General features: G+C 41.2%; 1 protein-coding gene across 5 annotated transcripts; it reads left to right on the top strand.

Moving 5' to 3' along the window:
* Positions 1-833: 833 nt before the first annotated feature.
* On the top strand, positions 834-21,279 carry LOC125611047 (zinc finger protein 709-like). Of its 5 annotated transcripts, none has more exons than XM_048784674.1 (6): positions 834-1,331; positions 12,761-12,887; positions 13,068-13,128; positions 16,286-16,359; positions 19,468-19,535; positions 21,082-21,279. In XM_048784674.1, the coding sequence occupies exons 1-5, from the start codon at positions 1,080-1,082 to the stop codon at positions 19,524-19,526; spliced, it is 573 nt and encodes a 190-aa protein (XP_048640631.1). In that variant the 5' UTR covers positions 834-1,079; the 3' UTR covers positions 19,527-19,535; positions 21,082-21,279. The 5 variants fall into 5 exon arrangements, with proteins under 5 accessions (XP_048640631.1, XP_048640632.1, XP_048640630.1 ...); XM_048784675.1 differs by having other exon boundaries at positions 835-1,331; positions 19,468-19,484; XM_048784673.1 differs by lacking the exons at positions 16,286-16,359; positions 19,468-19,535; positions 21,082-21,279 and adding exons at positions 13,697-14,480; positions 15,491-15,529 and having other exon boundaries at positions 844-1,331.
* The last annotated feature ends 6,231 nt before the right edge of the window (positions 21,280-27,510 follow it).

Below are 27,510 nucleotides of genomic sequence, written 5' to 3'. Positions count from 1 at the left end.
AATGAGGCAAGTGAGTGTGAGCTCACAGTCATGAGACCCACAGGTGTCTGAAGCCTAAGTCCTACAGATAATACTGAATCGTACATACACTTTTCCCTTTATTTACATGCCTATGATTATCCTTCTATAAAATCTCAAAGTCCTTGTCAGCACCTGAAGACAGCATTAGGGCAGGGTTTCCTTGTCTTCCTGGTGTAGCTGCACTGGTCAAAGTTTCTTTCCTGTTTTGCATCATGACCTTTTCTGTTTGATATTGGGGCATACACCTGACCAGACCTGGATCCCCAGAGTCAGGTCTCTACATAAGACTTCCTAACAGTCAAAGTAGAACATCTACACTAAGCACAAGGCACCCATTTTATTTCCACCACACATTGCTGCCCTACAGGATTGCCTTCCTTCCTCCCTGAGGACCCTCTCTGCTGGGGATGGAACCCTGAGCATCAGAGCCAACCCCAATTGCTTCCTTTCATAGCTCAGGCTGCCTCCTCCAAGCAACAGAGGCCAGGAGGTGATGAGAATTACTAAAATAGTTTTCAAATTGTTCTCATTTTTAGATATTGTGTATGGGTCATACATATGATATCTTTAAATAGTGTTTCAAAAATTTGGAGACTGTGTTTTTCTAAGTTGCTTGAGGTCGCAACAGCTGAAAAAAAAATATATATATATATATATATCTCACATAGTTTTTTTCTTTTTCTTTGAGGTACTGGGGAATAAACCCAGTGGGGCTTGACCTGGACCTCTGAGCTACATCCCCATCCTTTTCATTTTATTTTAAGAGAGGGTCTCACTGACCTTGGGCTCCTCCAGCCTCAGCCTCCCCAAGTAGCTATGGTTTGTTTTTGTGTTGAGGTTAAACCCAGGGCCTCGCAATGCTCGGAAAGCACTCTATGACTGTTGCACACATATAGCAGCGCCACATGGCACCTCTGTACCAGAGGCTAAGCCAAGGCTTCCCACCTGGATTAGTTCCCAGCACAGCCAGAAATCTCCTCCTGAAAAGGGCTGGGGCCAAGAATCTGTCACTAACCCAATTTCAGCCAGTGATTGGATGATGTTAGCTGTCAGTCACGATGCAGAGGCGGGCCTGGAGGCCGTCCATCAGGGTCGCTGGGGGGAACTGTCCAATGAGTGCGCAGAGGATGGGGAAGGGCGGGCTTCCGCAATCTCGCGGGCTTTTCTTCCTCAGCTACTCCTTCTCCAGGCCCCGAGTTCTCTGCTCCAGGGATCCAGGCCAGGGACTCTGCTCAGCCTGTGTCCCCGGGGATCTCGGGTGCCCGGAGGTTCCTCGAGAGGACGCCGGGTCACCACAGAAGACAAAAATGGTGAGTTTGCGACCAGGGCTGAAGGTGCGCGGTCAGCACCTGCCTTGGGGCCCTGTGCGCGGGTGAGCTGCTGAGGCAGTGGAGTCCCCGCTGGCGGGTGGTCCTGGGCTCTGTCCCCTGGTATCGCGGGGTGAGCTGGGTTTTGGGTTTTTGAGGTCAGCTGCTGAGCGCCGCGGAGTCCCCGCTGTCAGGTGGCCCTGGACCCTGTTCCCTGGATCCCTGGGTTTGGAAGGGCGGCTCATGGTCCCTGGTGTCCCCTTTGCTCCCTACTGGTGGCCCGACCCACTCTTCCCAACGTGGAGGAAGCAGGGCCACAAATGCACCCTCCTTCTCCCAGGGGAGCTCCTCCGGAGGCTGCTGTAGGTTCCCCAAATTGCAGGCACCTCCTGCCTTCTAAAACCCACCTTCCCTCCAACTCACAGCTCGGCCAGACGTTCGTTCTTCCCACTCGTTTCAAATGGACACCGTCCGCTAATTGTCACTTTTCATCTAGTGAAATATTGGAGAGAATATTTCTTTTCTTTTTAATTGGGGATCCAAACTCGGGGAGCTTTATCAGCCACATCCCCAGCCTCCCCTTTTATTTAATTTTGAGGTGTCCTCCCAGTCGTTGTGGAAGCTGGCACCCACCTTGTGATCCTCCTCCTTCAACTTCCCAAGACCCCTTCCCACTGTCCCTGGCAAGAATACCTCTTTTGAAAGAAGTGGATTAAAAAAGTCTAGTTACATTTCCGTTGTTAAAAATCCTAATTTACAGTCAGGTGCAGTGGTGCACACCTGTGATCCTCGAAGCTCCAGAGGATGAGACAGGAAGATTGCAAATTTCAGGACAGCATTAGCAACTTAGCTGGGCCTTATGCAACTTGATGAGACTATGTCTCAAAATGCAATATAAAAATGGCTGGAAAGTGGCTCAGTGATAAAATGACTCTGGGTTTATCCCCTGGTACCATAACAACAACAACAACAACGAAAAAACTAATTTACCTTTTGCTACCCCTGTAGTTTTTCTTAAGTTCACCCTGAGTATGTATAGAAAGTTTGTGAGATTCAATTTTGTCTGAAATCCAGGTCCTAGATTCCATAATGCCACTTAGGATAGTGAGAAACTCTGTTTTGCATTATTGCTGCAGAATATGAACTGATTTCTACAAAAATAGTGGTGGATAAATTTATGAATGTTATTTCTTGAAAACATTAGTTTCTGTCCTTTACAAGGTGGAGAATTTGACAGGGGATGACAGTTTGTTGCCCTTGTTGTCTGGACTTGACAAGTTCCTGTTAACTGTGTGGTTTTTTGGTATCAGGAATGCAATCCAGAGGTGCTTAACCACTGAGCCACATTCCCAGCCCCTTTCAGATTATTTGTTTTAAGCCAGGGTCTTACTACATTGCCTAGGGCCTCTGGCCCCTGCACATCTGTGGTTTCAGGTGTACACCATTGCACCCATCTTCATTGTAAATTTTAACGACGATTTTGGCAATACCTAAAATACCCAACTGTGATCATTTAACCACTGGATAATTTATCAGTGAAATAATAAATGGCACCCATTTTCTGGGTAGGAGAGATACATGTGTCTAAATAAGGGTGCTGATCCCCTTCATGAGCACTCTCACCATGTCACCTGATTCCTGTTCACTGCCAACTGCCTCCTCCTAGGGCCACCCCTTTGGAAATTGGCCTTTTAGCTTATGAAACTGGAAGTAAGATAAATGCTCTCTCTACTCACTCTGTTCTGTACAACATTTTGGCTGTTCTTAGATGCAGTCTACTATTCCCATTTTTAGATGTAGTTTTTCTTAAGTTCACCCAAAAAACACAGGAAACCATGCCCTAAAGTTCATAGAATTTACTGAAATGTTCAGTGTTTTTTTCAGAGAGTGTAGATCATGGGAACATTCAGTCTCCTTTGTGAGAAAGTGTGTTGTCTTTCTATTGATTTTGTTGTATTTTATGCCTCTCATTGTATACCTTTTTTATTGTAATCATTTTTTATCACTCATTACATGTATTTTAATTAGTTAGTTTGTTTGTTTTGTTTTGTTTTGTTTTGTGTGTGAACTGCTGGGGATTGAACTGAGGGCCACATGCATGCTTGGCAAATTCTCTACTACCAACCAAGCTACTCTCCAGACCAAGAAAATTAATATTAAGGACTGTTTTTTATTTATTTTCTTACTTACTGAGTACTGGGGATTGAAGCCATGAACTTGCTTATGCTTAGTTATCCTCCGAAAAAGAATTTCAACTTTGTGAACAGTATTTTGGAGGTGGGCAGGTGATTTCCTGGGGAATAAACCACTGAGCATATCCTCAGCCCTTCTTCTTATTTATTTATTTTTTATTTTATTTTATTTTATTTATTTTGTATAGTTGTAGATGGACAGAATATCTTTATTTTGTTTATTTTTCTGTGGTGCTGAGGATCATACCCAGTGCCTCACACATGCCAGAAAATGCTCTGCCACTCGGCTACAGTCCCAGTCCCTTCTTTTCATTTTTGACGAAGACCAGTCTCACTAAATTTCTGAGTGTCTTGCTAAGTTGTTGAGACTGGCCTCAAACTTGCCATTTTTATACCTTAACCTCCCTAGTTGCTGAAATTGCAGGTGCACATTGTTGCGGGGCAGGTCCCTCAGAAAACATATCAAGTCCCATTTCTGTCCGAATTGAAGAGTCTTTATTTAGCTGGCCAGCCAGCGATGGCTCCCCACAGGACCCATAACTTTCTCTGCAAGGAACAGCTCCAGGCCTGAGCATTTTAAGATATTTAAAGGTAAAAACTCCATCTGGGTTGACGCAACTATAAGTAAGCAGGTGCAGAAGCTGAATTGGGCATTTAGCGAGACAATGCAATGGGTACATTGGTATTTCCCGCAGGACTTTCCAGGTTGGCGGAGCAGCAAGCCAGCAGAAGGGAAGTGGGTCAAAATGACCCTAGTTCAGTACAAGTTAGACAATGGTTATTAACATCTAGACAATCAATCTCTGACAAGGTATGTTGGAATAACTTTCCGTTTGTAGCTAGCAGCTATGAGCAGCTCAGAGTGCTTGAAGAATCTCCACTCGTTCAGGCCTGATAGGAAGGGCTGCAGGATGGGATGCTCTGCTCTAGTGAGCCGTAGTGAAACCACATCCTTAACTTTGTGGTTAGCATTGCCAAGCTGCCAGGCCAGGAAACTGATAGCCAGGAGCTTCGACATGGAACTTCTTAGAAACCCCCTTCCCTAGGGACTAAGACCCTTCCTGATGATAGCCATATTTAGAGCACCCTCATAGTGTGGTTACATTAGGCATAAGATGTTTGGCTTATGGATACTATCTTGCTTGTGTACGATTGATGGGCACACCCACTCCCCCCCCCCACGACTAAGGTAGCCGAGAAACTAATTGACCACATCAGTAACCAGAATGACAGCAAAGGTACATTGCCCAAGAAAAATGGAAACCAAAGGGAATAATTTCACATTATATAAGAATTGCTACTTTGTGTTGCCAAGTATGTTATGCTAGGTAACTATTAGGGGGTACAGAGGAGGGGCTTTTCCACGGGAGAAGCATTTCTTACATGATATGGAGTCTCAGGGTAAAATGGAGTCTGTTTGGTCATTGTCCATACAGCCTCGCCCATAACAACACCACGACACCAGCACTTAGAATGCCTTTTAAAGACTTATCATCCCATTTCTCTCCAGTATTGAAAATCAGTTTCCTTGCTTTTCTTTCAAGTTTTGAAATTTGTAACTATGACTCTTCCTCTTTCCTTTATTTTTTGCATTATTATGAAAAAGGTTTTCAGTATGTAATATTGTTTCTTGGGTATATATTTGTGAGACTCAGTGGCAAGATATTTATCCACTTTTTTTATTAAATAAACTTTGTTTTTATGAGCAATTTCAGGCTTACATAGTTTATTAGTCGGTGTTCACTAGAGGAACAGCATCAAGAGGAAGTATGATTATAAAAGGGGACTTATTAGATTGGCCTACTTGACCCAAAGCTGGATGTCCACAGTGGCCATCTGCAGAGTGGAGAGCTTGAGAAGTAGTAGCTGCAGAGTCCAAGAGGCTGAAGCCTCAGATCAAGAGGGATCAATGGTGCTGCCCTAGTCCAGACCAAAGGTTCTGGAAACTCCCTGGAGAGTCACTGGCAGAGTCCACTTTGGGAGTGTGAAGAAGGCAGAGTCTGATATCCTCAGACCATTGCAGCAGCCATTGGAGAAGAAAGGGGCTTTCTCTGCTGCTGCTTCCTTCTTTTGTTCCACCCAAGACACTGTCCTATTGGATGATGCTGCCTAGCTTAAGGAGGTTTCCCCACCTCAGTTCGCTATCTCACATGCCAATCATTCCTAGACACACCCTCACAGACACACCCAGAATCCCCTTAGTATCAGTATCTCTTAATCCAATCAAGTTGACAATTCAAATGAGCCATTCATTACACATAGTATCAAACATCCCTATCTCCAATTTATAGTCTCCACTGTTTTCAACATCTTGCATTGGTGTAGGATACCAGTTACTGAACCAGTGTTGGACATTTGATGAAGAGAGTGGATGGAGGAACACATTAGGATAAGCCAAAATTTATCCTTTACCTTAGGGTTCCTTGTTTGTGTGATGTGATTGTGTGTCATGTAATTTACACGATAATGTCATACAGAAGAGTTTCACTGCTCTGGGAATCCTGGGTTCCCCCTGTTCATCACTCCTCCTCATTCCTTCCTCCCTCTCTGCTCCCTGAGTCCCTGGCACCCATCAGTTCTGCTAGTGCATCTATAATGTTGTCTTTTCCAGAATGTTCTAGACTTGGAATCTTACTGCACTTGGCCATTTCAAACTGGCTTCTCTCACTTACCAGTCTGCCTTTAAGGGTGCTGTATCTTTCCAGGCTACAGAGCTCATTTACTGCATGACATTCTTTGGTGTGATTAAACCACAGTTTGTCCATTCAGTATTGAAAGTGACAACTTCCTTGTATCTAGCTTTGGGCAGTTCTGGATATGGCTGCTATAGTCACAGCTGTGAGGTTTTCTGTGCACATAATTTTCATCTCATTTGGGTAGACACCTGGGAGTGTGGTCACTTAATTCTGGAGTGCACCATGTTTATTTGGTAAGAGTGTGACTGTCTTCCAGAGAGGCTGTTATCCTTTCTGTTCACATGAGCAAGGGAAGAGTTCTTGCCAATTCTTGTTTTCTCTGTCTTTCAGTGCTTTCAATGTTTGCATTTGGCCACTCCAGTGGGTATCTGGTGGCACCTTATTGTTTAATTTAAAGTTTCCTAATTAAGTGCTGGTGAATATCTTCTCACACCTGGGTTAACAGTCTCTATTTCTTGGATAAGTGTCTTTCCAGGTTTTTTTGCCCACTTCCAACTTAGTTGCTTGCTTTCTTACTGAGTGTTCTTCCTGCATGTTGAATACCAACCCAGTGTCACTATGTGTCGTGACAACATTTTGTCCAGTTCTCCAGCATGTCTTCTCATTCTCTCAAGTGCATCTTTTGAAAAACACAAACTTCATTTTGATCAAGTTTGATTTACAAGTTTTTCACTCACAGATCATGTGTCTGATGTTGCATATGAAGTCATGCCAGCCCAGATTTCTCTGTAAGTACTTCTGTGTCATTTTAGTGAAGTTCTGAAGTTTGCATTTTGTACTATGATGTATAGGCAATTTTTTTGGTGCTAACAAGTGAACCCAGGGCCTGCTAAGTGCCAAGCAGGTGCTGTGCTAGAGCTGCAGCCCCAGCTCTGTGTCCTACCTTGAGTCTGAGCCTCCACTGGGAGCTGATTCTGTGACATTTGTGAAGTGAATATGTTTTCTTTTTTTGCATGTTAATGTCCAGGTGCTTTGGCAACTTTTTCCAGGAGAGTATATTTTCCATTGATTTTGTTCTTTGCTCCTTTTTAAAAATCAGTGGAATATATTTATACAGTGCCAAATACCACAGTCTTTTTTTTTTTAAGAGAGAGAGAGAATTTTTTAATATTTATTTTTTAGTTCTCAGTGGACACAACATCTTTGTTTGTATGTGGTGCTGAGGATCGAACCCAGGCTGCACGCATGCCAGGTGAGCGCGCTACCTCTTGAGCCACATCCCCAGCCCACCCAGTCTTGATGATTGTAGATTTCTAGTAGTTCCTAACCTCAGGTGGTGTCCATCCTGAGAATTTGGTGTTCATTACTGTGTTGGTTGTTCTTGATCTTTTACTGAAAACATAACTTAAAGTAATTTTTATTGGGATCATATTGAATCCATAACTGAAATTGGTAAGAATTAATAATAACCCTGAGGCTTCTCATCTGTGAACATGAAATATCTGCATGTATTTGCCCTGTCTTTTTACACTCTCATTAGAAGTATGCAGTTTTTTTTATAGATTCTTATCAGATTTATATATGAGTATTTCTCTTTCATTGGTGCTGTATAAGAGGTGTTTGTTTTTGTTTTTGGTGCTGGGTGTTGAACTCAGGGCTGCTCTACCATCGAGCTAGATTCCCAATTCTTTTAATAATAATAATAATAATTATTATTATTATTATTATTATTATTATTATTATTATTATTTTAAACACAGACTTGCTAAATTGCACAGGCTGGACTCAAAGTGGTGACCATCCTGGTCAGCCCCCTGAGTGTTAAAGACCATGTACATTGCATCCATGTCCAGCTTGCTGATGTCAATCATATAATAATTGTCCTATTATTTAGCATGACAACACTAATATCATCTCGTTTCTTTTCATGATTCTTCATGATTCCACATAGAGAAGAGGATCATGCTGTCTCTCTATAAAGACATTGATGTTTTTCTGAGCTTGAGTGTGTTTTTCCATTATTCTTAACTTTTTTCTTTAACTATTGATGTAATCATGATATTTATTATTTAGCTTTGTGTTGTGATGGATAATGTTAACTGATTTTTCAGTTTTGAATCAGCCTCACAGAGTTGTAATAATTCCCTCTTGGCTGTGGTATATAATTTTATTTTTGGCTTCAATTCGGTAATGTTTGATGAGGAATTTTGCATTGATGATCATGAGAGTCATTCATAATATCCTTTTTAATTTAATACTTTTCTTTATCTATTTAATTTTGATAATATGTTAAGTTAAGTCTCAAAAGAATTAGGAGGTTTAACTTGCCTAGTGTGTTGTAGGAAAAAAAGTAGAAAATTGGTGGCAGTTCTTAAGTGTCTCACGGAAGCCTGTTTGAGATGTCAGAGCCTTGCCTTGCCTTTTTGGGTAGTAATTAGTTATTGAGTCTGTTTTTTCAGTAACCATGGGCTCATCTGTTTTGTGTATTCTCCTTGTGTGTAAGTTGTAGGAGATTGTCCCTCTCAGAGAAATGGTCCAATATCTCTAAGTTGTCTAATTTGTGTCAAGCACATATTCATGAAAATCTTTAATCTCAATGCATTTGTCATGATGATACTTTTAATTCTCTTAGTTTTATCAGTTCTGTTGCTCTTTGCTTTAAAATTATTGTATATTTTATTCCTTTATTTTATTTATTTTGTTTGCATGGTGGTGAGGATTGAACCCATTCTTATGTCAGTTTATCAGTGATGCTGATGTTCATGAAGGGCTTGATTTTGCAGACTGCGGATTTCCTGATTGTGGTTTCATCGACACCCACTCTGTTACCTTCCTGTGGTTAATTTAGGTTTACCTGGTCTTCTTTCTCTGGTCTCCTGAAGTGGAAGTTTCAATGATTGCTTTAGCTCTTCTTTTCTGAAATGTGCTTTCGATGATTTAGGTACCAATGAAGCATCCCCTGTGCTGTTTTCTACACATATCCTATGGTGGACTTTTACATTTTATTTCCTTTAAAATGGTCGCGTTTTCTCTCGAGTCACCTCTTTCTCTTGATCTGTGCCGCAGTCTGGCTGGGCACAAAATCACGAGCCACCACACAGCTTGTAGATTCAAACAGCAACTCTTTATTCCCAAACTCACACCAGCCGTCTACAATCACGTTCTGGGGAAATCCACGTTCTCTGCCCAAATCCACACCCACTGGGCTTCTGTCTCCCAAAAAATACTGTCTGAATCCTGTGAGAACTCAAGGGGAACTCAGGCAGCAGGATACACCCTATTCCCAGCAGGAATAACCTTAAACCTGGATTGTCCTAAACCGGGAATGCCCTAAACCCGGATTATCCTAAACTGGGAATGCCCTAAACCCGGATCCGCCCTGGTCCTTGAGCAAGGTCACCTACATGCAATGTCACTGCAAAATGTCCTATTTCCACGAGTCCTTCCACTAAGCAACATGGGGTACGCTGGCAAGGAAATTGTCATACCTACTTGCCTAATGGCTCCGAGCAGATCTGTTTAGAGCCCTGTGCATCACCTCCATTTGTCTAAAGTCTTTCTGGATGCTTCTTATCTGATTTCTGCTTCACCCTCCATGGTCTTTGAGCATACATGGGATTTCTTTGGGGTTGCACGCTTGTAGAGGTGTGGTTTATGGCTCAGGATGTGCTTTGTCCTGGGGGTGTTGCTGTGACCCTGAGAACTCTGTGTGCTTCCCCTTTGGCTGAAGGCCAGTGGAGCCCTCCTGTCTGCCTTTCTGATCCAACAGAGTTAGGCTGATGTCTCCAGTGTAAGTGTGCATTCTTTATTGTCCTGGACAGTTCTCTATGGCTCTACCTGGTGTATTTTTCACTTTGTTTCAGTTGCATGCATATTAAAATTTAAGAGCGTTATTTTACAGTTTAGTCTAGAGACAGCACAGGCCTGTAATCCCATGTTATGGGCAGAAGGATTCCAAGTACAAAGACAGCCTCAGTATATGTTAGAGACACCCTGAACAAATTAGATCCTATCTCAAAACAAAAATAAATAAATAAAATTTAAAAGGCTGGGGATGTGGCTTAGTGGTTAAGCACCTCTGTGTTCCATTCCTGGTATAAAAAAGAAAAGAAATGAAAAGAAAAAGGAAGGAAAGAAAGAAAAACGGAAAGAAGAAAGAAACAAAGGAAGAAAATTTAACCTAGGGATTCTGAAGTCTGATCTTGCTCAGGGTTGGTCAATCTCAAGTCATGTATTTTCCTTTGCTGAGCCACTGCTTCCTGTCTTTCAGTATTCTTTGTACATTTTGTTGTTGAAAAGTGGATGGAAATGTGTTCTCCCCTTTCTTCTATGGTGCTCTTCCTGTTTCTTGAAGGCTTCATGCATTTGCTTAGAAACTGCTTGGTCTGTGGTGTGTGTGGTGAATTGGCTTGTGTTCAGTCCATTTCTAGACTCCCCTGAGTGCCAGTGTGGTGGGACAGAAGGGAAGCAACAGACAAGACTCTGTCTTAAAACATCAAATGTGAGGGCTGGGGATATAGCTCAGTTGTTAGGGTGCTTGCCCTGCATGCACAAGGCCCTGGGTTCGATCCCCAGCACCAAAAAAAAAAAAAGAAAGAAAGAAAAAAAAAAAATGTGAGGGATGTGGCTGCATGATTTTTATCCCCTGGACTGGATTTGATTTCTGCTAAGTTTTTAATCTGCCCCACCATAAATAAATAAATAAATAAATAAAACCATGTTTCCTTTAACTTTCTGAAAAGTGTTTTAGTCTTTCACATTTCAACGTGTAATACATGGACTTTTGTCTGCAGAATAGAGGGATGGAGTACCTTTTGCCACGTACATTCCAGTTTGCCTGCACCATCACTGTGATCTGTCTTTAGGCACCTTCTCTCACTCATAATCTTTCCATGCATGGAGGCCAGCTCACTCCAGGCTTTCTCTTGGACTCTTATTAACCTCTGCTGATACTGTGCTGCTCAGAATGTCATATGTCTTAAGTCCTTGAGTTGGTGCTGTGTCAGTGGCAGGGGCACTGTCTAGCAGGTGAGCTCTTTGGCTGTTCCACACTGTTCAGAGATCATAGTGTGCTTAGAGACATGCGTGGAGTGGCCTGTTTCACTCACAGTCAGCATGGGATACTTCAGGATTCTGGGCTGCAAACCTGCTGCTTTACCCCCCCTGGAAGTGCTTGTGCCTGAGGTCTCTTTGCACCAGCTGTATTACAGGCACAAGGAATCTCTTTCACAACAGACAACCATTGCACATGTGGCCCATTCTTGATCAAAGTGTCCTTGAGCAGAACATTGATGTGTGTCTCATAGTTGTACATCATCTGAGTGAGACATCTGCTGTTCAGAGGAATTTGACAATCATTGGATATTCATTGTTGACATGAGGTTTGGAAAAGTACTTTCTGCTGTCTGTTAAGAAGGCTGTTTTTCAGACATATAGCTTTGTAAGGCTGTTGTTTTTGACAAGGTGACATCTTGGGCACATTGAGTTATTTCTGAGAAACATGCCATCTTTCCACACACTCCATTCTGCTTTGACATTAACCACCAGAAATTGTCAAATTGTCATGTTTATTGATCATGGTGCTTGGGGCTGGGGTTGTGGCTCACTGGTAGATTGCTTGCCTAGCATTTGTGAGGTACTGAGTTTGGTTCACAGCATTATATTAAAATAAAATAAATAAAGGTGTTAATCATTGTGTTTGATTACTAGTTGGCTTAATTGTCTTCTGGAGTAAATCACCTGCAAACTTCTATTTGTTCTTGTTATAATCAACCAAATTGAGCTCAATCCCCAGTGAACACATTGTGACCAACTGTGTGTAATGTTGTCTAAATATTGTCTATGAGGGAAGATCCTTAGTGAGCCATGCCCAGAGGTTGTGGGTGGGGCCTAATTCTAGGCATTTTTTTTTAAAGAGAGAGCAAGAGAGATGTAGATAAAGAGACAATTTTTTAATATTTATTTTTTAGTTTTCGGCGGACACAACATCTTTATTTGTATGTGGTGCTGAGGATCGAACCTGGGCCGCATGCATGCCAGGCGAGTGCACTACCACTTGAGCCACATCCCCAGCCCTCTAGGCATTTATTTAAAGAGGGAACAGTATACTTTCAGAAGGAAACAGGATATCAGAATTTCCATGTTGTTGACATTTTCTGTGGAGGCCCAGTGAGACACTGTGGTTGGCAGAATCTGTCAGAAATGCTGTTTTGTGATTCCAGCAATTTTCTACTCAGTCAGCTTTCTTTTCTAAGTTTAAGTAATATTGGGAGTGTTAATATAAGCTTTCTACTGCACAGGACAATGTTAGGACCTGTAATAGTTAAAACCAACAAAGAATTTAGGAGTGACCTGGAAGGCTTTCTTACTTCCTATGAACACACCAAAGGAAGGGTGTCCAACATTCTACTGTTTGCCTTTTGAGTGGCCCAATTCTACTGCTAGAATGGCCAAGAACAATCAAATGCAGAAAGGATTTCATGGACCAAATCGTGGAATGAATTAGGAGGCCAGGGAATCATGTGAACATCATGCATGTTGAGTGTAGATTTCTTATGCTGTCAATTTTTCTTGACCTCCACTATACATTTGTGGGATATTTTAGATCTCAGTGACCTTTGAGGATGTGGCTGTGAACTTCAACCAGGAGGAGTGGGCTTTGCTGGATTTTTCCCAGAAGAACCTTTACAGAGATGTGATGCTGGAAGTCCTCAGATACCTGACTTCTATAGGTAATAATGATGTTTCTTTAATTAACGAGATAGAGAACTCGTATTTATTTTGGTCACTTATGTAGAAGGTGAAAAGAGAATCAGTTGTTGAACTATTGTAGCATAAATGGCACCTAGGATTTGGAAAAGCATTTCTAGCTCCTAAAAATTTATAAAGATCATTCTGGTTTTGCATTTTAGGAAACAAATGGGAAGACAAGACCATTGAAGATCAGATCGAACATTCTGGGAGCATTCTAAGGTAATTGTACTCACAAGAGGAATCCTGGAGGGAATCTGAGAATGCCATATAATATTTAAAACAAACCAAACAGAGAAATATGCACAATTTGAAATGTATTTATTCTTACAAGATTTTTTTTACAGGAAATATATACTTAACTGTAACAGATATTCAGTGTTTTCAAAGTGCTTGACATGCAAAAAGTACTATGAAATTGCATATGTGAATATCACTATTTGCATGATAGCCATAGGGAAGCTGTGTTGCAAATGATTGTTTCCTCTCAATCTCTTGATTTTCAGGCAATTTGAACAAGTCAGAAATCCTATCCTTTACCTGTTGTTCATAGTAACGTAAGCTTATGACCTTTAAATAAATAGAACAATGTGAATGAATCCAGCATTGATAATGTGCTGGCTATTCTTCAAAGAAGCCATGGGGTAAACTTCAGAAGCCAAGAAGATAGTGTGGGGAAACTTTCAATGAGATTCCAGTTCTTAACTGGACAAAGACAAATTTTAATACAGTAAATACATGTAAGTGTGTTATGTGTGCAAAAGACTATATGTCCTTCATTTTGTCATAGGCACGTCGCATGTCACTCTGGACATGAACCCTACAAGCATGAGGAATGTGAAGAGAAGCCATGTGAATTGAAGCATTACAGGAAATCTGTGGTAACTCCCAAAAGCGTTCACACACAAATTTTAACAGAAACTGGAGATGGACCTTATGAAAATAGAGTATGTGAGAAAGTCTTCAGCTGTCTCAGTACCATTCAAAGGCATGAAGTTACTCATACTGGGTGGCAACCCTTTGAATATCAACAATGTGGTGAAGCCTCATCTTCTCCCACAGATGTTCAAAGACACATGAGAACACACAGTGGAGGTAAAGCTGTTCAATGTGAGGTATGTGGGAAAGCCTTTCATTTCTCCTCTTTATTTAGAAGGCATGAAAGAACTCATTCTGGAGAGAAACTCTGTGAATGTAAAGAAGGTGGTTGGACCTGTACTTCACCCACAAGTCTTCAATATCACATGATCACACACACTGAAAATGCACATTTTAAATGTAAGGTATGTGGGAAAGACTTTGCTTATCCCAGTTTATTTAGAATACATCAGAGAACACATGCTGGGGAGAAACCCTATGAATGTAAGCAGTGTGGCAAAGCTTTCGCTAAGCCCTCTGCCCTTCTGTCACATGAACGAACTCATACTGGAGAGAAACCTTATGAATGTCAACAATGTGAAAAGGCCTTTTCTACATCCTCTTACGTTCAGATACATAAACGAATTCATACTGGAGGAAAGCCCTATGAATGTAAACAGTGTGGAAAAGCCTTTGTTACATCCTCTCAGCTCCATGTACATAAAAGAACACATACTGGAGAGAAGCCGTATGAATGTCAACAATGTGGAAAGGCCTTTGCTAGGTCCTGTCACCTTCAGATCCATGAAAGGACACATACTGGAGAGAAATTCTATGAATGTCAACAATGTGGAAAAGCCTTTGCTAGATCCAGTAACCTTCAGATTCATGGAAGAACGCATACTGGAGAGAAGCCCTATGAATGTAAGCAGTGTGGGAAAGCCTTTGCTACATCCAGTCACCTTCAAAGACATGGAAGAACACATACTGGAGAGAAGCCCTATGAATGTCAACAATGTGGAAAAGCCTTTGCTACATTCTCTTCTGTTCAGGTACATGAACGTTTTCATACTGGAGAGAAGCCCTATGAGTGTAAGCAGTGTGGCAAAGCCTTTGCTACATCCGGTTACCTTCAAATTCATAGAAGAACACATACTGGAGAGAAGCCCTATGAGTGTAAGCAGTGCGGCAAAGCCTTTCCTACATCCAGTTACCTTCAGATTCATAGAAGAACACATACTGGAGAGAAGCCCTATGAGTGTAAGCAGTGCGACAAAGCCTTTGCTACATCCAGTAACCTTAAGATTCATGGAAGAACACATACTGGAGAGAAGCCCTATGAATGTCAACAATGTGGGAAAGCCTTTGCTACATTCTCTTCCGTTCAGGTACATGAACGTTTTCATACTGGAGAGAAGCCATATGAGTGCAAACAGTGTAGAAAAGCTTTTGCTACATCTGGTGCGCTTCACATACATAGAAGAACACATACTGGAGAGAAGCCCTATGAGTGTAAGCAGTGTGGCAAAGCCTTTGCTAGATCCTGTTACCTTCAGAGTCATAGAAGAACACATACTGGAGAGAAGCCCTATGAATGTCAACAATGTGGGAAAGCCTTTGCTACATCCACTGAGCTTCACATACATGGGAGAACACATACTGGAGAGAAGCCCTATGAATGTAAGCAGTGTGGGAAAGCCTTTGCTAGATCCACTTACCTTCGGAGACATGAACAAACTCACACTGCAGAGAAATCGCACTCATGAATGCAACTGGCTTAGTCTTCTGTTGTTACTATTTCACTCATAAACATGTAGGAAGCTTACTGGAGAAATATCCTTTGAATGTGAAATGTGGTAAATGTGAAATGTGGTAAAATTCTTTCTCACTTTCATAGAAGAAAAGGCTCATATATATACATATTGTAAGGGTAAAAGAAATTGAAGTTAAAGTGTAAAAGTGAAAGGGTAAAAGACCGGGCATTGTAAAGTTTCTAAGCTGCAAGGCCTGAGTTAAAATGTAAAGGATTAGGTATTGTTAGGTTTCTGTGTTACCTGCAAAACCTGAAATTCCTGTAGCTGTTAAGATAATGCTTGGAACCACCCAGTAAGTATTTCCCCTGACTGCTTGGTTGTTTAATAACTGAAGGGCTCTGTGTGGTCTCGCACGTAGGCATCGCAGGGCCTAAACCCAATCAGTTTGAATGTGTATCCCACTTTAGAACTGACCTATCACCCCCGCCCGACCTGTTCCCGCCAATGAATGAACTAATCATGTTTAGGAGTTGTTGTTTGATTTTCCCGCGGTGTATGATGATTTGTTAAAGGAGACTGTGATGTATGTAAAATCCCCGCCCTCCCCAAAAAAGTGTACTTAAGCAGTGCTCAGCCCCTGCTCGGGGCTCTGGGCTGTTCTCCCTTCTTGTGTGGGCATGGAGCCCTAGCATGCTAGATCAATAAATCCCCTTCTGCCAATTGCATGAGTGGTCACTTGGTGGTCTCTTTCTCCGACGCTTCGCCTGACCCTTACATTTGGTGCATTGGCCGGGAACTGCGCATCGCTGGACAAGGAGACCCCAACGGACTTCTTTAGGGGGTAAGTAAGGTGCTGCTGCTGCTTCTTCTGCTTCTTCTTCTTCTTCCTCTTCCTCTTCCTCTTCTTCCTCTTCTTCTTCCTCCTCTTCTTCCTCCTCTTCTTCCTCCTCTTCTTCCTCTTCTTCTCCTCCTTCTTCTCCTTCTTCTCCTCCTTCTCCTCCTTCTTTTCCTTCTTGTTTTTCCTTTGCGATCGCTTAGAGCTTTTTGGTTTTTGGCTTGGTGGAGAGCGTAAGCTCTCAGAGCTTTTTGGTAAGGTTTTGTTTTTGGCTCAGTGGAGAGCATGAGCTCTCAGAGCTTTTTTGTTCGGGTTCGGTTTCTCAGTTTGGGTTGGCAGAGTGGCTGCCAGCGGAGAGCGTGAGCTCCCCCTGGCGGTGGTGGACAGACGTGTCCTGAAGCCACAGGCCACGTCCTTGCAAGGGACACCTTGGAGGACTCGGGGAGGGGCGGATGGACCCTCATTCGGTGAGAAGGGATTCTGCTGCCATCCCGTCAGGTCTTGCCGGCTACTTTTATTCTCAGGTTGAGTTCACTGTCTGCCTTTAATCTTTGCTTCTGAATTTGTGTTAAACGTCCATGTTTGTGTCACGTTTGTATTGTCCCTGTCTCTGCCTGAGTAACTCCCAGTATGGGACAAAGCCATTCCACGCCTCTGTCCCTGAAGCCTTTCCTAGTCCCTGCCTCCACTCTGACCCCTTCCCCCAAGATCCTATCACTCAATCCTTCTGCTCCTCCCCCTTTTCCCTCCATTCTCCCTGAGTCACAAGATTGTAGATCTTGGGGTGTGAACAAACGGGAGCTGCATGATGATCTTTGTGTGTCTTTTTGTCTGTGTCTCTGTTAAGTGTGATGGCATTGTTTTACTTTGGACTGATGCAGAGTCCCAAATTCCAAACTGCCTTAGATGTGTGGAAGTAACTTTAGCTCAATTTTAACCTAATGCTTCTCCTATGAGGGACCAAAAGTCAATAGAACCGCCAGCTTTTCTGTTCTCACCTTTTACACCTCTCTTAGCTGTGTTTTAAAGAACTTTGATAAACTTTACCCCCCTTTGTTAAGCGAGATTAGGGAAGCAGTGTGTAGTTGGCTTGAGCATGCCCACTGCAGAGGGAAATGCCTGGGGTCTAAAAACTTTGATATCTCACTTAAACTTTTCTCAAACTCGAAACAACTGCAAGCAGAGAATGAACTTTTTTGGGGAAGCTGACTACTGAAAAGTTAGGAGATGTGAAAAATACCTGGTGCCTGGGGTCAAACCAAACCTGCAAAACTAATCCTGGACGTAAAAGGTGGGGCTGACAGGCTCCCAGCAGCTGCCAGAGCCATTTTGCTCTGGGGAACACCCTCATTCCTTACCTGCACTTTAAGGATTACTCCACCTCTGTTTACTTAACTAAAGGGACAATGAATGCAGTAATGTGTTGATATTATAGATTGTTTCTTGGGGATGATCTTGGCTGAATGTGTATCTAAAAGATGATTTTTTTATTGTAACAATCTGGTATCTGAATGGGTTTCTAAAGCATTGCACTATCTTGCAGTTAAAAGTTGGGTTTAAGCAATTGTTTAGTTTGATTTCAGATAGTTCATGCTGGAAAACTTAAATACTTAGGATAAAAAAAAAAATTAATAAGTTTCAATTTTGAACTGGGTAGCCCGAGAAAATTTCACTAAGTATTCCAGTGCATTAACCTGGGCAAGGATAATAAATTATGATATGATATCTGTTCCCCTCAGTGTGTAAGATTCAGGGAAAAAAAAGGGGGGGGGTGCTAAATTAAAACATTGGTCTGGCTTATTGAAATGACATTAATTAGCAACAGTCTTGGGAATTTTTAAAGCTTAATTTTGGATATACATGGTAGAACTTAGTACTACTTTACGACCTTCAGAACAAAGGAAGCAGCTTAATGATCCTGAGGGAATTTCCTCTGATGGTGGCCTTTATATTATCAGAAAAAGATCCTATTTTCAGTTTTGTGTGAGTGAGTTTTACTAGTGTAGAAAGATGTAAAGGTATGAAATTTTGAGAATTGTATCTTAAACTTGCATCATAATTTTCAACCTCCAAACGTGGAAATTGTGACTTATGGCTAAAATGCCTTAGGCATGAGGTTTCTGCTCAGAATTCCAGTCTTCCCAGTTCCTTCCAGACCTCAGCCAGGACTTAAGTTGATATGCAAATAGAAGAAGCCTGGGGCTCAATAGAGGACAGATCTGAGATTCAAGGAAAAAAAAAAAGAGTAGAAGTGTCTTTTTACCTGAACTCAGACTAGACCCCAACCAAAAAGTAAATTATATGATATTTACTAATTACTGGCCAGTCATCTTTTTTTTTAGGACTCTTGCTTTTTCTTAGATTCTGTATTTTTTTGAGCTCATGATTTTGGTCCTACAGACCTAGGTTAATGTTTTTCTGATAAGTGGAGTTTTTGAAATATTGCAATGGAGATTTCACCTGAAAAAGCTACAAGGGTGTTACACTTGTGTTATGTGTTGTATGTCGGTATGTCTGTATGTGTGTATGTCCATATATCCTGCAGTGATATGACAATTGACAGATGAGGAGCGCTCATGAAAAATTTAAAAATAGATCCAAATATCTTTGATTCACATGATTCAAATGATTCAATTTAAATTGGGTAAACAGATAAAAGTAAAGATGTCTTTAAAATTAAGCTCATAAGTTTTTCTACGTGTTCAAAAAGACCCTAATAAAATGTTGATGTCTATGTAATAATCTGCCTAAATTCAGAAATTTACAGATATTGTTTCAAAATGTGAACAGAAGGAGGTTAACAGATGGAAAAGAGAAACTAAAAGGTTCTAGATATGGATTTAATAGAGGGAAAATGTGTTTTTGGATAAGAGAGTCTATGTGATTAAGTAATTAAGAGGGTTTAAGTAAGTGATAAAGAAGGTCTGTGTAAATTGGTTATGTGTGTTAGTTTTTGAGCAAGTAATCTTAAAAGAAATTAAAAATTATACAACTATGGTTAAACAACAGCTGTTATTTTTCAATATTGTAATGTTGTTTATTTAGAAAGCTAACCTTGGTTAATAAAAATCATCAATGTAATTATGGTGCTGTTAATGTGTTCATATCTTCCAGGTATACAAGTCTGTAAGGTAGAAGCTTCAAAAGAACATTGTATCAAGCTGGTGTTCTAAAGTTGTATGGTAATTTTAGGCTCAAAAGAAAAAACATGTTGGAGATTTATTTATATCATTTGTGTTCTACAACTGGACTTGTTATCAATAAGATATGTAAAGTTCTATGTTACTTTCTACACTGAGATACAATTTAAATGTATTTTTAATTTAATGAGAGCCTAATCTGTGTGAAGGTTTTATTGCAAAACACAAAAGTACATTACTACTTTTCTACAAGAGGTTAAAAGCTTTCAGCCTTTCTTTAATTCATGTTTTAGGTGTGATATTATGTTGTGTTAGCTAATATTCATGTAAACTTGANCAGGGAGATTAATGAGACCAGTGGAGGACAGAAGGCCAATCGGTGCATTTGCTGTGAAGAGGAGGGTCATCAGAAAGGGGAAACATCCCTGATGCTTCCGAGGGAAGCCACATGGTCAAGCAAGGCCTGGACCCATCCTAGCACAAATGGCACTAGCAGAACTGAGAAGCTGCTGTAAATTCCCCGAGGACTCCCAGGGAAACTCAGCTGACTGTTAACAATAGATAAAAACAAAAGTCAGTTTGACTTGCTTCATCTTAAACACTTAGCAAAGACAGTTAAAGCCAAAACACAGCTGTTCCTGGGCTGCCAGGGACTAGAAGGGAGTTCTCCTTCAAAGAATAGCCTGACACTTACAAGAAACAGCCCCCTGGGAGACATCCTGCCTGGGAGACACCCTGCAGCCATCTATCTCCCTGAGACATCCTGCGGCCACCTATCTTCCTGAAACATCCTGCGGTTATCTCACCTTGTGCAGACATCCAGCAACTGCAGATAAGAGAGCTTCCCCATCCCCAGCGTACAAATACCCCTGTGTGAACAATAAAAGTTTGCAGCTTGATCAGAACTCCTGTCTTGCTGTCATCCTTCTGTGTCTCTTGTCCCTTCATTCCTCCCCACCTAGGTTCAAGGCCCACGTTGATGTGTCCTGCTGGTCGGGACACTGGGCATTTTAAATGATAATAATAATTAAATGTAACTTCCAAAAATAAGTAAACTGGAGGCTACAAAAGAGATTCTCAGACAGGAATGCCTGATAACTATTAAAAGGAACTGCCAGAGTAGTTTTTAGTTTAAGGCCCACAGATATTCCTAACCTACACAGGTAGGCTTGGTGTTTGCTAGTATGGTCATCCAGCCCTAAGTAACAGAATTAAAGGTTTCTCTATTAGACACAGAGGTCATACTAGTAAAAGGATTTTACAAGATCAGATGACATTAAATTATTAGACTATATCTTAAGGGAAAGGACATCTGTAAACCTAAATGTTAATTGTTGTGTTTACATCCCTGACATTTCTGGCAAGGTGACAAATATCCTTAAAGATTTACATGCTCAGATATAAGCCATGTCCTCAGCAACTTTGTCGTGGAAACAGTATCTTAGCTCCTGGTTCTTGGTACTTCCTGGTGGAAAACATTGTTAGTCTCTGTCTTGGCCATTATACTCATTGGCATATTCCTGTGCTGTGACATTTATTGCTGCATCAGTCTGGTTCCAGTACTAATGAATTCTTGTTTCTCTTATAGACCACCTATCCCTCGAATGGCCCTCCAGCCTAATACTTCTCAATTGGACTTTTATCATGGACCACTTGATAGACCCGATATTTTTAAAGGGGGACTCCAAACTGCTTGCCCCACACCGACCCTTTTCAGCCTGAAGAAGCCAGAAAGATCCTCTTCGCCCCCCTTCCTCACAGCAGTGAGGAGTTCCCAAATTAGAGGGGGGAATGAAGCCAGATTTAAAGTTAGGTAGTCAGTGTAGTTAGACAAATCGGGGTCTAATACCGAGTGAAATCTAAAATGGAGGCCATGCTGAAAATGATTCCAGGGAACACAAAACAACTCATGAAATGTATAACCCTTCAATAATCGTGATGCATTACTTTTAAGATTAAAAGTTGTCAGAAAAAAGGAGTGGGGAATGTAAGGGTAAAAGAAATTGAAGTTAAAGGGTAAAAGACCGGGCATTGTAAAGTTTCTAAGCTGCAAGGCCTGAGTTAAAATGTAAAGGATTAGGTATTGTTAGGTTTCTATGCTACCTGCAAAACCTGAAATTCCTGTAGCTGTTAAGATAATGCTTGGAACCACCCAGTAAATATTTCCCCTGACTTCTTGGTTGTTTAATAACTGAAGGGCTCTGTGTGGTCTCGCACGTAGGCATCGCAGGGCCTAAACCAATCAGTTTGTGTACCCCGCTTTAGAACTGACCTATCACCCCCGCCTGACCTGTTCCCGCCAATGAATGAACTAATCATGTTTAGGAATTGTTGTTTGATTTTCCCGCGGTGTATGATGATTTGTTAAAGGAGACTGTGATGTATGTAAAATCCCCGCCCTCCCCAAAAAAGTGTAATTAAGCAGTGCTCAGCCCCTGCTCGGGGCTCTGGGCTGTTCTCCCTTCTTGTGTGGGCATGGAGCCCTAGCATGCTAGATCAATAAATCCCCTTCTGCCAATTGCATGAGTGGTCACTTGGTGGTCTCTTTCTTCGACGCTTTGCCGGACCCTTACAATATATTGTACTGGGGATTTAGTCTGGTGGCGCTCACCACTGAGCCACATTCCCAATTCTTTTTATTTTGTATTTAGAGACAGTGAATTGCTGGGACCCCAGAATCATCTTAACATACACTTGTTTGCTCATATGTATGCAGTAACAGTGGGGTGACACATTGCAATAGAGTAGTCATAGGCTATGGAGGCCAGGAGTAAGCCATCAGAACTTGCCATGGTCATAAAGAAGAAGACTTGCTCACCAAAGTTCAGTCCGGAGATGCTTTTTTTGGCCAGAGAGAAAGTTGAGGGCCACCTTGAGAACAGTGAAAGAGATGTTCATCGGGTCCCTAAGGGAGAGCGCTGAGGAGAATGTACATGGGGTGAGGAGCTGGGGATCCAAGCAGATGAGGCCAGTCATTCCCGAGTTCCCCAAATGGGCAGGGACAGACACGAAGACTAGCAGGAGCAGCAGAAGTAGGCCTTTCTAGTTTTGTGGAAACAACCCCAAGCAAATGAAGTCATTTGAAGTTTGGTTTCATTCCTCTGTGAAAACCTACTCCTTCAAATTCCTTTTAAGAAAAATAGAAAAAATTGAGCATTCAACCTGAAATGAAACGCTAAAGGAAAACAAGAAGAAATTGCCTTTATTAGTACCTGTTCAGAATTGTTTTTGCCTCAGCCTGTACCTTTTCTTGAGTTGACATCGAGAGATCAGTTGAATATTCCTGCCCCAGTTCTTTCTGGTGACTATCTCAGCACATCACACACACACACACACACACACACACACACGATCTTGGAATACAGAGTCAAGCACAACACCCAGCAAATACGATGCTGCCGCTGGAGGCTCCCTTCCTGGAGACTCCTGGCAGGAGTATGTCTGAGAACTCTGCACCAGTCTCAGCACCTCAGGAAGCCAGGGTTCTGTTTTCCCAGACCCATTCAGCACTCATGTTCACCACAGTCATATGCCTGGGTGGCTCCGAAGTTCCTTGGGTGCCTGAATCTGCATTAGTGACCTTGCCTTCTCCCCATCACTAGTTCCTGCTGTTCTCTCCCCACTAGCACAACTGTAGCTGATGAGGCCAGGGTCTTCTCCCAGGGGCTGTGCTGCTCACCTTCTAAACACAAGCTTCTCTGCAGTTCCTATAACTGGGTCACCCTGCAAACATGGTTCTTGTTCTGTGAAGGTATAGTGTGTCCTATGAAATCCACCCTAATTATAATATATATATATTATATATTTATAATATATTATAATATATATTATATATATATATAATATATATTATAATATTATATATATAATATATATATAATATTATAATATATATATTATATAATTATAATATATATATATATATTGGATATTGTCTCCTCCCTAAAAAAGTTTAGGTTCTAGAATCTCAAATACATAATTTTTTATACCAATTTGTCTTTCTTTGTGTAAGCAAATAACACATGAGAAAAATGACATTAAAATAATGTGCAAGACTTTTTCTATTTTCCACAGTAGCAAGCATAACTCATGTGATGATGGGATTACAATATGGGTTTTGATGATGGAAACACACACTCAGGTGCTTTTTCTGATTATATTGGAATCTTTGAGATGCCATCAGAGTAGGTATTGAGCCTGTGTGCCTCCTTCACATTTCCAAAAATTTATTAACTGTTTGGTAAATTTTTTGCTGTTTGTCCAATAACACACTCAATACAGTTTTCCTAACTATGACTGCCCTCCAAAAGACGACACTGAGTTTTGTATCTGAACACAGATGAAAGCATGTAGACTCAGAGAGCATGTCCACTTCCTCTCCCTGAGCTGCAGTCTATCCTTCATACACAACAGGCACCAGGGTGCATCTGGAGCTCAGCTCTTCAAGTTGGAAGGAATGGGAGCTGTGCTGGTGCCCGCGTTCAGTGCAGGCAACTGAACTAAAGTCACTCGTGTGAACTTGGGGTGACACAAAAGAACACACAGACGTTTTTATAAGCTTCACGATGGCTTCCCCAGCTCTCAGCCTCAGGCTGTCACCAAAGGGACAAGAAAAATCATGAGAGACTGACAGAGGGAGTGCACGTTCTGAAGTGGCCTTTTATTGGGGAACACTGTTTCTTGGAACATTCTATCTGAAAAAGGACAAAAAGAATAGGATTACAAAGGAACAGGTGAGTGTAACTCATCCCCAGGGGGCAACACCTACTCCTGGAGCCACGCCTTATTATTCCAGTGGAGATAAAGCCCAAGTTACTGGGGAACACAATAATTGTTCAGGACTCAAAGGCATGTTCATTCAGTGTGGTTCCACACACATCCCCACTTCTTTCTTTGAAAAAGTAAGTGATGAGTTCCTCTCTCCAGTTCTGGAATTCTTGCTTGGAAGGCACAAAATCCTATGATTACAATACAAGAGAGAATTAACAGCAAAGAGAACAGTCCAATAATATACTATGCATAATATTTTAGAATGTTTCCAGGGTAAAAACCCATTTAATTCTTGAAATATTTGATTGGCTAAAGAGGTAGGATCTGACAAATCAACCTTACATTTTTTTTTTTATATCTTGCATATGATAATATAACTCCAAAAGATTCAAGCTGTTGCTATTCTTTGCCCAAATACCCAATAAATGATTTTTAACCTTTTTCCAATTCCATTTGGAAGCATTGTATTTGGCAGCATTAACATACATATTTATAATCAGTGTGACATTTGAGCCTTTTCTAGAACTTTAAAGCTAAATGCTCATTACCAATATTTATGGCAGTACCTTCTAAGGCATTTAACTTAGTTTCAATCTTTTCATCAACAATTATCTGATTATGAAGACCTTTGGAAGTGTTCTGAGCCAAATTATTCAGAAAATTTGCAGGCTGGACATTTTGAGATATGACCACCAAAGCTATGACCAAGGAAGCAATCAATGAAACTAAGGCAGCCACTTCAAGTATGAAGAGTCCAAGAGCTTGCTTAGGTCTAGTCAGCTGGCCATGTATTTGTTGTAAGAGTTGAAAACCAGCATCAGCATACCATGGCTCTGAAATATTAGCTGGAAATAAGACAAAAGAGGGCTGGTGAAGTATCACTCTTCCCTTCCCTCGACTATATCATGTTATACAATTAGTTAAATTGCATCTATTACAGGCTACAAGATATTAATCATCTTTCTTTTAACTTTCAGATCTCCAGTAATTAAAATGTAAGAATATTGAACACAGACTCTCAGGCCATCCAAGAATTTCCTTAAAATTCTGCCTACAAAGTCAGGCAAAGGCTTGTCAGTAAAATATAAAAATTCTGAGGCAGCAATCAAACACCAAACATCTTTTTGAGTGCCACTTTGGCTAAAGGTCAAGATGTTCCTAAGAAATCATCCAGGGGTCATGGCAGTACCCTTGCATAATTGAATCTTGTCAATCCTAGGGACCAGTCTAAAATATACTCACTAGCTTTAGACACCCTAAACTGTACTGGCAAGGTATTTATACAATCCATCCAATTAGCAAAAGTGCCAATTTCTATTGTAGAATGGTTAGGACGTTGAGTGGAAGTTCTCTTGAAATTACTTGCTTGTTATAAGAAAGTCCCATTTTCATAAATGTTCTAATATATGGCTTTGAGTCCCCAAGGCCAATGTGATTAGCTGGTCTAGGCCCCCAAACTGCTGTCTTTTCCTCCAAGAACAATTTCAGTCAGCCAGCATGTTTATTGAGGGAGACCAGCACATAGGTATCTGAGCACTAAAGCCAGAATAATTAAGTCCAGTCAAATGGACGGAGTAACATTGGTGTCTGTCAATCCTCCCATCATATATGAGTCATTAGCAAATACTGGGATGGATTCTGCAGTCCACACTGCTGAGTGTCCTAAAGGTGGACCTGGAAAATGAGTCCAATAAGCTTCTCCCTGTGTCCCACTCACCTGGCAGCTCAACAGAACTAGCATTGCTACTAGCATCACAGCTGGAGGCTGAGTTGGTCTTGCTGCTGAATCATTGGCTCAGCCCGAAGAATCAGATTCCTCAATTGCTTCCATGAGGGTAGCTTCACCATTGGGTCTCTCTGGGCCATCTTTTTTTTCCCCTCTTCCTTTGAAGGTTCCTCTTCTTGCTGGGAGTCTGGGCTGACATCTCTGGATCAGTCCTCAGTTGTTTGAACCTTGGCTCTATTTCTTCCATGTCTGATGGTGCATTCAGGTATCCAAAGAGGACAAAATGCACCTTCTGGGAAAAACACAAACATGACCTCTACTCCACATTATCACTAGATTTGGGCCTTTCCACTGACCTGTTTTTAAATCTTTCCACTAAACTTGACCTAAAGGACCTGTTGCTGTGGAAGACGTATCACTCAGCTGCAGGGCAACCTTCTGAGTCACATGTATGGAAAATTAAAAAGAAACATGGCATGATTAAGGATATTTTGGGGAGTTCTACTTCCCCCTTCCTGTTTTTGTAATTGTAGCTTACTAGAAAAATGAGCTCATTCTACAATAGCTTGACCCTGAGGGTTGTAAGAAATACCTCTTCTATGGTCGATATGAAACTATTGGCAAAACTGCAGAAAAGGAGCTAGTATAAGCTGGTGCATTATCAGTTTTAATCTGCAAAGGGATTGGAATATGGCAGTGGGAGCTAGGCAGTGAGAAATAATATGTTGAGTGTTTTCTTTCATATAGGCTGTGTCAGAGACAAATCTAGAATAAGTGTCTACAATTACATGTACATAAAAGTGTTTGCCAAATTGAGAAATGTGAGTTACATCCATTTGCCATAATTGACGTCGTCAGATCCCATGGGGATTTACCAGAGATGGTAAAAATGGGAAGTGTATAACACATTGGGGGCATTGACATACAACTTGATACCTTGCTCTCTAGTAATATTAAAATTTTTATGCAAACTAGAAGCATTTTGATGATGCAAAGAAGGTAAAAATTATGCACAGTCATACAAAGACATTTGCTGACAGAGAGCAACGGGTTTATCAGTCTTATCATTACCTGATGTTAAAGGCCCTGGGAGATTACTGTGGGCCATATATGGCCTACAAAACACGAATGTTGATGCCTTTGGATTATCTTCTGCAAGGTATGAAACAAATTGGTAACTCTTGCAATGGTGTATACCCAACAATTGAAGATTCATTTTTTTTAGTAACTCCAATTGTATGTAAATTATTAGAATAAATATTAATTGTCTCATTTGCAAAATGACTTAAAGCACAAATGCGAGCTTGAAGTTCTTCTTGTTGTGCAGAAGGTTTGTACATGAGGTTTGTATTATGTATGAGAATCACTATAAATACCTGCTTTACCCGAGCTTGATCCATCAGTGAACACTGATAGTGCCCCAACTCTTTGTTGAGCATGCACAATTTTTGGAAAATTAAATGTAGTTACTAAAACAAATGGAAAATTTTTATTATGAGCATAATGAATTTCTATGTGACC

This window comes from Marmota marmota, unplaced genomic scaffold (assembly GCF_001458135.2).
Source record: "Marmota marmota marmota unplaced genomic scaffold, marMar, whole genome shotgun sequence".
NCBI lineage: Eukaryota > Metazoa > Chordata > Mammalia > Rodentia > Sciuridae > Marmota > Marmota marmota.
Note: the sequence above shows the minus strand (reverse complement) of the source record. Positions and strands in the feature narration are given on the sequence as shown.